General features: G+C 34.0%; 2 protein-coding genes across 3 annotated transcripts in view; both read right to left on the bottom strand.

Moving 5' to 3' along the window:
- Window positions 1–2,711, bottom strand: part of LOC145293171 (uncharacterized) — a 132,135-nt gene extending 129,424 nt beyond the window's left edge. Inside the window, exon 1 of one of the 2 annotated variants that reach the window (XM_080139637.1) lies at window positions 2,594–2,711. The gene's annotated coding sequence lies outside the window, so the exon portion shown is untranslated. The remainder of the gene's footprint in view (window positions 1–2,593) is intronic. The other variant, XM_080139636.1, reaches the window with a different exon arrangement.
- An 8,258-nt stretch (window positions 2,712–10,969) lies between these two features.
- On the bottom strand, window positions 10,970–11,311 carry LOC145292782 (uncharacterized). Its single transcript, XM_080138821.1, has one exon. The coding sequence runs from the start codon at window positions 11,309–11,311 to the stop codon at window positions 10,970–10,972; it is 342 nt and encodes a 113-aa protein (XP_079994947.1).
- Between the last annotated feature and the right edge of the window lie 1,294 nt (window positions 11,312–12,605).

Consider the following 12,605-nt stretch of genomic DNA (forward strand, 5'->3'; position numbering starts at 1 on the left):
AGATCAGAGGGATTGCAAATTGCGTTGTTGTGATGACTGAACTTATGCATTCATGATCTGAAAGTTTCATTTCATTGTTACAGATATTAACGGTGTGACACTTAAGAAAGCAACCTCTGTCATGAACGTGCGCTAGAAGCAGAGATGCGTCATTGGATTTCTGGCAAAAGTGCATTGAAAATGGTGGCGACTATCCAGAAAAATAAATTCTGGAGCACAACAAGCCGCTGTACGATTCCTATCTTCGCAAGTCTCCAACTTTTTGAGTTAAAAAATAGGAGGAACTCCCTTTACATGTTCCTGTAATATTCCAACTCGCGTTGACGCCAAAACGACTTCCTTTAGTCAGCACAAAGGGAATCATCTTCCATCATGATAATGCTCGTCTTCACGAAGCACTACTGACCAAAGAGAATTTGGTTGTAAAATCTTGCCGCATCCTGCTTAGCTTCCTCAAATTATCACTTATTTCGATGATTGCAAAACAATTTAGATGGCTTCGCTAGAGAAGATTTAGAACACGAGAAAGTTTCATCAAAAACTAAAGAATTTTTCAAGCGAAGCATTTGAAAGCATGTTGACAAACGGAATACAGAGCAAATCTCGTTATTGTTATGAATAATGATTTTCAAAATAACAATTTTTCATTTTCAACATAAAATTTTAAGTTGTCAAAATCTTTTGCAATGATTTAATACAATACGACGAGCAATATCGTAATATCAATATAAGTATCCATTGTATGGCTCTGTGTATCTGTGTATCTGCGTGTCTGTGTACATTTCCCTACGCAATAACTCTGTCAATTTTTAGTCTACAGACTCGAAATTTGATACACAGGGTACTGAGATTTGGGAAAATCGATGTGATCGGGTTTCGACCAGAAATTTGGCGATTAAGTGGTCAAAGTTCAACGATTTGACCTTTGAGAACTCTACCAAACTACTCCAACAATTTTGGGTCTACGCACTTGAAATTTTAGATATAGGTTCCTTGGACATGGATCTAATTTAATAACTTGATTTGAGCCCAAAACAATAAATGTTAAGCGGTCATAATAGGGGTCAAAGTTAAAAAAAAATTGACCTCTGCGGTCTCTTCCAAATTACTCAGACAATTTCTGGTCTAAATATTTGAAATTTTACATAAAGGGTATTCAGAGATAGGGCAAGCTTTTTCATCAGTTTGGGTCGAAAGTTTTTAGTTACCAATATATAAATGTATGTATGTATGTCTGTTTGCATGTCTGCCTTAAACTTTCAATAGAGGCGACGGATTGTACCAAGATCAGTATCGTTTTAAAGTTCGATCTTTCATACGACAAATATAGAAAAATTGGCTAAAAACATTAACTGGGCACTTTTCTACAGGGGGTGGTCACTTTTTTCGCCGATATTTTTTAAAGTTATCTTCTCCTTTAGATTGTCTAGCCTTAATTTTAAAAATGTCACTTCCGGTTTGGCGGTGGTCGTAACAGCATAAACGTTAGGTTTTACCCCGTTCTTTTCCACCTTTGCGGTACGGGTTCAAGTCTGCCTTCCTACTACCACTTTTTTTTTTTTTGCTCAACATACACATTCAAACACCCGGGCAACGCCGGGCGCCCATGCTAGTATATATATAAACGTGAAAGTGTCTGTGTGTGTGTCTGTGTACATTTCCCTACGCAATAACTCTGTCAATTTTAAGCCTACAGATTCGAAATTTGATATACAGGGTACTGAGATTTGGGAAAATCAATGTGATTGGGTTTCGGCCAGAAATTTGGCAATTAAGTGGTCAAAGTTCAACGATTTGACCTTTCAGAACTCTACCAAACTCCTCCAACAATTTTGGGTCTAAGCATGTGAAATTTTAGATATAGGTTCCTTGGACATGGATCTAACTTAATAACTTTATTTGTGCCAATAAATGTTAAGGGGTTATAATAGGGGTCAAAGTTAAAAAAAATTGACCGTTTTTTTTTTTTTTTGCTCAGCATACACCTCAAAACACTCGGGCAACGCCGGGCACCCAAGCTAGTATATATATATATATATATATATATATATATATATATATATATATATATATATATATAATGTGTGTGTGTGTGTGTGTGTGTGTGCGCGCATATATGTATGTATGTATTTATGTATGTATGTATATATATGTTGTGATTTAAAGGTTATGAGGGTTTTTGGAGGCATGCTTCAAAAACCCTCATAACCTTTAAATCACTAGAGAGATAGAGAGAGAGAGAGAGAGAGAGAGACAGAGGAGTGGGAGAAGGAAAGAGAGAGAGAGAGAGAGACTGAAATTAAAGTTTCGCAGTTTCTTGCATGCGCATGCTGGTTGTGGATTTGATGCTTTTGAGAAGTTCTGAAAGAAATAGGGAAAGCTCACAAGACAGATATACCTGCGTGAATGAGATGGGGTGGGGGATAGATAGAAAGAGAGAAAAAGAGACAAGGAGAGAGAGAGAGAAGTAAAAGTAAAGTGAGACAGAATGAAAGGATAGCGAATTCGCGAGTGCGCATGCCCGTGCACAGATTTGATGCGTTTGAAAAGTTCTGAGTCGACTTTGAAAACGTAGAGAAAGGTTTGCACTTACCTTCGTGGTTGGTGAGAGTAACCTGGCGAGATCTAACAAAGCGTTGGAGAGGATGTGGTCTTTTATAGTAAAGTCAGCGGCTGGTCAGAACAGAAAACCAGTGGGAGGATAAGTGGTAGGTGTCGTTTACCTTGTCAAATGGGAGTGGACATGAGGATTTGGGAGGGGGGAGTGGTGACAACAAGGAGGAGAATTAATGGAGGGAGCGTGTGGGAAAACGGAAGGGGCGGGTTTGCCAGCACGAATGTGCGCAACGTCCTATCACTTTGAAAGTCGTCAAAATCGCGGTTCTCATTAAGGGACGAGAGTTCGAAATTATGGAAGAAAAGGAAAAGAGTAAAAGTGGAATATATACATACAAACATACATATATGTATATATGTATGTTTGTATGTTTGTGGATGAATATTTACATATCTACTTACCTACAAACATAGATATGCAATGACATAGATATATACCCAAATATCTATAATCATATAGTCAATTATATATATATATATATATATATGTGTGTGTGTGTGTGTGTGTGTGTGGATAGATAGATAGATAGATAAATGGATAGATAGATAGATAGATAAATAGATAGATAGACAATACTCATGGGTTAACATTTGTTTTCCTATTTTTTCGTATATCTTTTATCACATAAAATACACACTAAAATGTTCCTTGGTTTTTAAATCAAGTTTAAACAATCAATTTATAAAATTCTAAGTCGCCATAATTTACAATTTACTTATCTGTTTCTAACTAAATTTCTGTATATTACTCTCAGCCTCTCTCATTGTGTGTTGTTTGAACACCGTTTTTATTTCATACAGTCACTACACTCTTGCTTCCGTTTCTCCCTCCCCCCTCTCTCTCTCTTTTTATCTCTATCTCTCTCTGTTTATTAACTGTCATAATAAAACTCATTATGAGACAGAAGATTAAATAGAATAATCCATTATAAACAATAGAAAATATCACCACACATATTATACTATTTGATTCATAATGGGAATATATATATATATATATATATATATATATATATATATATATACGAGCAAACAGTTAATAAAACATGTTAAAAAACACTTTGAAATGAGTTAAAAACATATTTAATCTGAAAAGGAAACACTAGATAAGTGGATAGTCCTTAATCCGCGGAGTTTCGAAGAAATACTTTCCTTCTCATCAGAGGGTAGGAATTAGCAAAATGCGGGATCGGATTTTGCATACAAAGGTATTTGATAAACAACAAGTAAGTCAAAGATCTTACTTGATAACAAAAAAGTGAAGCAAAGGGAATATGGTGAAGAAAAAGGTGATTACACGTGAATGGATAGTATGGTGGAGGATAAATAATCCAGTGACGGTAAAATCCAAATATATAACGTCAAGAAAGTTAATTGAATTTCCATTTGCACAAGTAAAATCCAAGGAAATCTTGTAATTGGAAGATGGTCCAAAATAATCCAAAGGCAGAAATCCATGGAATAATTCACAAAAATGTGTACAAGGGAAAAAAGGAAAAAATTCCAATAATATTAATAAAAGAAAAATAAGATATGCTTTTCACTCTACTGCCGAGGCATAAATATAAATAAGAAAGATCAGGGAAGAAAAAGAGGAAAAAATTGAATGGTGAAAAAATTAAATATAAAATAGAGAAATAAATGTCCAAATGACCCAGACAGGAAATGTTAAAGGCGTGAAAAAAATATATAGGGCAAAATAATATAGGTCAAATGAAATGTACAGGTCATCACTTGAAAAATGCCAGTAAGAATTGTTAGAAGACACTAAATGGAAAATAAATTAATAAATAAATAAACAATAAATAATAAATAAACAATAAATAAAAAAAATATAAAATAAAAAATAAAAATTATTAAAGGGGAGAGAATCGCCTGTATCTGCAAATTAAGGAGAAAACAAGAAAAAAAGGTAAGTAAATGCATATAGTAAAATATAAGTAAATATACATACAAGATATGAAAGTGTGGGTAAATTGATATATTAGATAGATAGGAAAGTTTAAAGAATGAAGCAGAAAGTGCAGATAAAAAACCGGCCATGCAAAGAAGAAATAATAAATAAATAAAGGATTACCTAATTATAAAGTATTAAGAAGTATGTAGAAAAAACGTTAAAGTTAAAGAAAATTTTTTATATATCTATATAAAAGGTAAAAGTAATAACTATGTAATTTCAAAATTGCAATAATTAAATTTGGACTTATGTTTACAGAAAGAGATCAGTTCATTTTTAGAATTTATTATATTGTTATTTTGAGGGGAAGTAATTATAGTTATAGCTTCGGTTGTGCAGAGGCGACATGACTTAGAGCCTGGAGTATCAGACTTAACTTTTTTATGATAGTCCATTTGATTGAGAAGGGGGTGTTGTTAGAGTTAAGTTTTTTTAATTAAAATGGTTAGAGAAGTTCCTTGGTTATTATTAGAATTATGGTTGTTAAAAGAAAAAATGTGGTTTGATATTCTTTTCTTAATTAATGTTGAAGTAGCGCCGATATATGTATGTACTTTATTAAAAGCTCGAAGTCTGGTATTAATATTAATTTGCTGATTTGTATTAGTTAAATAGTTTGAATTTTGTTCATAGTGTTCAATAAATGGTGGGACAATGTCTGTATGAGGACTATTTTGGAGGGGATAATGAGTGTTGTTAGTGTTAGGATGGCAGTTAGGAGAAATATTATTATTCTCATTATTATTATTATTATTACTACTACTAATTGTATGATTGTAGATGGAAGGGCTGCACGAGTTGTGTATTGGATTAGTTACTATATCAGATGGAGGATGGGAAGAAGAATAACTTGAAGGCGAAATATTAGTATCTGTTATGGTAGGATTGCGTGGGAGCTCAGTAATAGTGCAAGAATATATAACATCTTTATGGATGCAATCATTATTGAGTGGGCAAAGATGTTTGTTATTACAATTACAGTTAGTTTTGGGTTTAATTGGGAAAGGGATTTTTTTGGGCTGATTTAATTTTTTTGTTATTAGATGTTAAGATTCTTTGTGCTAACTTAGGCATTGTTGAATAAGAAATCCTGATTGAATTTTTATTGAAAATAGAACTATATCTGTGTGGGTATTTGAAAGAGTTTTGTACAATGTTGAAGAATTCCTTAGGTATATTAGTTTTGACATTTACACTAAATAGAGGATTAAACCAAATATTTTTCTTTCTCCTGATACGACTAGGTGGGTTAGAGGTATTACGATTAGTATTTTGGTTTGGATTATATATGTAGACTGGTCCATTGTTATTAATAGCGGCAGATCTTGTTATTTGAACTGATTTCTTACGAGTCATATTGTGTGTGATTACAGATTTAAGACGCCCTGCAGGAGGAGCATGATTGTTGTATTTAATCTTTTTCTTGTGTCCTGAGTTCCATAAGGGATTATTGAAGAAATTAGCATTTTGATTAAAAAATTTTTATCAGCAGAAAGAGCAGAAATTCATCTAGAGACGGATGGTACTATAGATTTTATAAGTGAGTTGGATGGTTAGAAGATTTATGGACGTATAAAAGCGTAAGATTAGGTTTATGATAGGGGCTATGGGTTTAGGTGTTAAGATTAAGTGTAACATCTAGAAAATTTGAAGTTTTTTTGTTTGGTCCGACAATTATAGAAAGGCCAAAGTTATTGAAGAAGTTATGTAATTTTTTAATTGTTTTGTTGTACTCTCTTGGCCTGGCTGTTGTAGTAAAAAGGGCATCGTCTCTATAAAGGCCCCCTTGGATATGTTTAAAGTGGTATTCAAGTTCTTTCAGTAAGAATAGTCCCACTAAATCGGTAACTTCTGCAGAGTCAGAAGCACCCATCAAGATTTCAAAGTTATCAGGGGTATCCTTTCTAGTCCAAAGCTTATTGTTAAATTGTATAATGGACTTTCTCGCTAGGAGAATTAATTTTATTTCTAAATTAGTTAAGTCAGAATTTCTTTTAGCAAAGATAAGAGCCTTATTTAAAAAATTGATTGATTATAATTTTGGATGTCAAATGTTATGAAGTTAAGGAGGTGTTTATTTTTAAGGGAGACAAACCAATTAATTACGGAATCTGAATTCAACCAAAGAGGGAAATTTACTTTTTCTTTAATAGAAGGGATTATTCTATCTAAGATATTTTTGCTTACAGCTCCTAAGTCAGAGTTAGATGGCCAGATCAATCTGATTGAGGGCTTGGCATAGAAATTAGGTTTACGATCTTTGAGGATGAATCTAGGAGTCCCGGAGAAATTATTTCAGTGAAGTTATGAATATTCATAGAAGTCAGTAAAAATTTACCTTCAGAATTAATGGAATCTTAAGTCTTAGGATGGACTATTTTATAAGATTTATTAAGTTCTTTATACAAAAGTTTTTTATATGTAGGATAATCAAGTTTATACTAATTTTTTGTCTTATCAGCAAGGACGAATATATGTTTATTCTTTTTAACTTTTTCGGCAAAATTATTTATTTTTCGAGTAACCGGATTATAATGGTGTTTTTGTTTCTTAAATTTAATTTTTTTGACTAAATTAACATGGAATTCTCAAACTCCTCGATGTAAGGGTTGTATTTGGGGTGGGCAGTGGTTTTTAATCCATAAAATTTGGCAGCAATTCTTTCGAATTTCTTCTGTTCTCTATGAGAGTTGATAGGGAGTTTATTTGTTAAGATTTCTGGGTGAAGTTGGTCTTCAGAGGAAATAGGCGCTTTAAGGTTATTTTTAATGCTTAAGTCATGGTGATAAGCATTCCACCTTATATTTTTTAGGAAAGTGTTTAAAGTGAGAACAAATTTGTGGATATATTCTTGTTGGGTAGGAATAGGGATATTTTTGGCAGACAGAGGGATGTGTTCCTTTTCAAATATATCTTGAGAGAATAAAAAGCTCAACCAAACGGGAGCTTATAATAAAATGAAAATTACAATTAAATTTACCAAAATGATCCAAGATGGTAAAATTAAAGTATATTATAAATATTAAAGAATCAATATTTATAAAGTTATCTCAGTCAGATGTAAAAGCTCGATAAAACCAAATAGGAGATAGAGCTTATAATATTATAAGTTCTATCTCCTATTTGGTTTTATCGAGCTTTTACATCTGACTGAGATAACTTTATAAATATTAATTCTTTAATATTTATAATATACTTTAATTTTACCATCTTGTATCATTTTGGTAAATTTAATTGTAATTTTCATTTTATTTTATTTTTATTTTACATATATATATATATATATATATATATATATATATATATATATATATATATATATATATATACAATATGCTCGCGCGTGTGTGTATGTAATAAAGAGAGAAATAGGAAAAGAGAGAAAGAGAGGAGGAAAGAGAGTGAACAAAAAGACTTTCTTTTTTTTAATTTGACTTACTACGCGAACGCAATGGATGATCCAACAGGTCACAATTTTCTAGTATAATTACATTGGTAGACATAGATAGTTAGAAGGCTATCTACTTAGATATATGAATAGATGGATTAATATTTACGCAACTAAGATTGCTAAGGGTGGATCTAAAATGAAATGATACGAGAAAGGAAGAACAGAACAGATACGCCCATTCAATCTGCGCTTTTAGTGATGAAAATTATGTTTATGACAGACCACCCGATCGAGCTGTTAACAATGAACTAAAATTGTATTTTAGAATAACTTTAAGCACATACGATATGCGTTCAATAAGTAATGCCACTGACTCACTTCTATTGGTCTCATCTAGTTGAAAATTTGTATCTGCATTGATTTACCTATCGCAAATTGCAACTCCGAAATAATTTTGGATTGGTGATATGCATAACTCTGGATACTTCCTATATAAAGAAAGACTATATAAAGAAAGACTATATAAAGAAAGAACTGTGCCAAGTTTCGTTGCTCTATTACTTATTGCTTACTTAACGCCCCTTCGTATTTTGAGGGGTTAGGGTTAGTGATTGTGTAGGTTTAAAGTATTAAGATTGAAATTAAAACTCATCTATTTAAAATCCAATCAGAAAATGGTTCTCATCAGGGCTTATGGAAGTATATTAAATTAAGATATAATAAGCTGTGTTATTGTAATAAGTGTGTGTGAGTGAGTGAGTGAGTGAGTGTGTGTGTGTGTGTGTGTGTGTGTGTGAGAGAGAGAGAGAGAGAGAGAGAGAGAGAGCAAACAAAATCTGAAGTCGGAGGAATAATGGATGAAAGAAATAAAGGCAAAAAAAAAAAAATATGGAAGAGGACGGCAATTAGCGATAAGATAAATCTGAATTAAAGAGGAAAAGCCCCAACAGGCAAACGTATGCATGATGGTAACGTAGATACGGGAGATAAAAATGTATGCAAAATACATAATAACCTGCACACACGTGCGCGTTTGCACCTACATATATGAATATACGTATATAGAGAAAGTATATACAAAGAATAGCGGTATGGTTAAGAACTGTTAAAATGCGACCTAAACTAAAAACAATCCCATCGCTGAAGAAGGCTCATGCAAAAAACAGGCACATGCACCCATGCACACACACACACACACACAAACACACATACGTAAATGCGTGCGTACATATTAGTGTCCACAGATACACATAAAAAATATAAGGCATAATCCCGTTGATACACCGCTTCTCGTTAGATCACCGAAGTCAAACAACGTTGAGCCTGGCCGTAAGTAACCATTTGGAAATACCACGCACTGTATGTAGAAGGTCGTCGACACTTCCACCTGGCTTCTATCTATCTAGACCCTGTCCTGCTGCTGGATCAGGCTAGTTGGCTCTAAGCAAACCAGTTTCATTTCAAATAAACTCCCGGCGCGTGTAATCCATCATCCCTAGGATAATCAGATAGTCTTCGTCCTTCCAAGAGACAAACATTCATATATATATATATATATATATATATATATATATATATATATATGTGTGTGTGTGTGTATATATATATAATGACCAATGATAATAAAAATTAAATTCTGTTAACTAATCTTAATTGTTTTACGGAAAATTGTGCACATTTTAACATTACTTGATTGATTCTCATATTGTTGTAAATAGTTTCTACAGTGCTTTCTTCCATTTAAGAGTGATCAGACACGATAACTTCATTCTTACTTCTTAACCATGATAGACGTTCAAAATTACTATTACAAATTATAATAAAGGAGACATTAAAGATCGCCATGACTATTGAATTTGTGCCAATATTAGGCAGGGCTTTCTCTGTAACAGGGACATTTATTCAACCTTAAATTCCCCTAGATGTGCTTTAGATTAGCACTCAAAACACAGTATTTATATTTGCCCTATGCCGTCCCCACAATCATGGTGTTGCCATCTTTATGAGTATTGTTGATAGAGTTGATCAGATCCTGTCTGCTCACTCTCACGTCTGTGGAGATTTCAATGTTCACAACGTTGAGTGGTTACTCTACTTAAGCTAAACAGACGACGAAGGGAGGTTTTGTCACAATTTATCCTTTGGTTATGACTTAACCCATATTGTCAACGAACCTACACGAGTACCCGATGCTGATGGAGATTATATCTTTTTCTAACAACGTGGACTCAGCCGTGTTCATCCTCCGTCCTTTTTCCGCTGGGATCTTCTGATCATTCAATATAGATAAGTACAGCAAGACCCTAGATATCCATTAAACAGTGTATCGACACTCGATGGCTAACTAGGACAGTTTCCGAACGTTTATATCGGAAATACCTCTACGTTTCACGTAAAAAAAATATGTATCCTCTTTCTCTAGAGCATCTGACTTAACTAATTAGTTAATAATCGATATAGATAGCTACATATCCTCTAAAAATTAAAAAACAACAAAAAAATCCCGAAAAACCAGACGTGGTACACTGCTGAATGTGCTGTCGCCATTGCACACAGACATTTCAATTGTTTCCAACGTTTTCAGTGATGTTTTAATACTAAAGTCGCCATTACGTCTGCCAGCAATCACTGTAAAAGGATTATAGAAAACGTGGAAAAGTCATATACTCAATCCATTAAGTCCAATGTAGCAGAACAGAGGCTTGGTTCCCGTGGGTTTTGGCGATTCAGTCAAACGGCATTTCCTGAGCTGGTTCATATTGCGTTTGTGTGTGATTTTCGGTTCCTGGATAGACTAGACCAGTTTGCCAATTCTTTGTTTGAAAGTGCCTACTTCCCAGAATTTAATGTTGTCTTTCTATGCATGGAAAAGTACTTTATCGTCAGGACAGAAATATTTCTTATGAAGTGAGACGGTTTTCTTGAACTTCGCTTGCCGTGGAATGAGTTTATCGAAGACGAATTTTACTTTTCTTGCGAACATTGTTTCTAGAGGCGTGTTCAGATTAGGGGTTATAAACTTGCAGAAACTGTTGCAATGCTCTTTCTGTCAGGGTTTCTAATGTCTTTTTAAAGCCCTCTTTAAAGTGTCTATGAACCTCTCGGCCTGACCATTCAATCAGGGGTGATATTGAGGAGTTGTAATATGGTCCAATTGATACGACTTGCAAGTCTGTGAATGCATTTGATGTGAATTGAGTGTCGCTGTTTTTCATCACACAATCTAACATGCCAAAACGCGCGAATAGCTCGTATAAAAATTCAATCATGCAGTTGGTAGTTAATCTTTTACATTGTAGCATCTCATGCCATTTTGAGTGGCTATCAACAACAATGAAGTTGTACATGCTGTCTAAAAGCTCTGCAAAATCCACATTAATTCTGTCATGGGTGGTCTGTTTTGACACGGTTTGCACGCTATAATTGGAGATTTCGCTGCAAGCGCGCTTCCCTTGCAAGATTCTATCATTTCTGTTATGTCTTTGTCCATGTTTGGCCAATATGTATAGCAGCGCATGTGGCTATTCGTACGGCTCTTTCCCGGACGTCCTGTGTGAAAAATCCTTCTATATTTTTCTTTGTAGGTTGCTTGGAATCATGGAGGGAGAAAACTTCAGGCACATTCGGGTTTTTATTGTCAATGTGACTCCCTTTTAATGTCGACCAAAGTCACTGGCAGTTCTTTGACTGTATTCAAAATCATGTTTTTGATTTCGCAATTCATCGTTAGTATAACAATAATGAAGTCTTTAAAAACTTCCATATTTTTGTGAATGTGAATATATTTTTTGTGAATATTTTTCCGAATGGCAAATATTTTTAGATGTTAGGAACTCGATCTCGAAGTTATAGTTTAAGAGAATCGTTCCCTAACGAAGCAATCTATTTACAGTATAAACTGGCAGACCTTTTTTGGACCCAAAGATTGTTATTAGTGGTTTATTATCTGTTTGTAATATGAACCGTCTTCCATGTAGGTATCTGTGGAACTTTGTGATAGCGAATATTATTCCTAGAGTCTCTTTATCTATTTGAGAATTTGTAAGGCTTGAATGTTATCTGGGGCTGGCATGTTTCTCATCGCGTTTGCTCTTTCTTGATCTGGCCGACGACCGTCTCTATTTATGATGTGACAAGTATTTGATCTCTGGTAAGAACATGTCACACTTTGCCTCCTTAACATATAACCCGTATTCTTGTAACTTCTCGAATACATTTATTATATGGTTCCAGTGCTCTATTGTAGTTTTATTGGTCATTAGTATATCATCCAAATATGCTGTTGCGTAGTCAAGATCACCCAGCATGGTATTCATGACCTGCTGGAAAATTGCAGGCGCAACCTTGACCTCGAAAGGCAGTCTGTTGTATTTGTACACCCTCCCTATGAGTGTGTGTGCAGAGAACTTTTGAACTTTCTTCATCCATCTCTAGCTGAAGGTATGCGTATGAGGAGTCAATTTTGGAGAAGATTTTTCCACCGTTTAATTTGTTGAAAAATTCTTTAATGATTGGAAGAGGATAATGGTTGCAAGACATCGTTTAACCCTGTCGAAAAATCATCGTTTTGATTCATATTTGTTTGGACTTCTTTTTTACCTGAACTGTAGGTGATGCCCATTCGCTGAAATCTGTTTCTTC

Source organism: Euprymna scolopes, chromosome 14 (genome assembly GCF_053919585.1).
Source record: "Euprymna scolopes isolate OS-2025 chromosome 14, ASM5391958v1, whole genome shotgun sequence".
In the NCBI taxonomy this organism is placed as follows: domain Eukaryota; kingdom Metazoa; phylum Mollusca; class Cephalopoda; order Sepiida; family Sepiolidae; genus Euprymna; species Euprymna scolopes.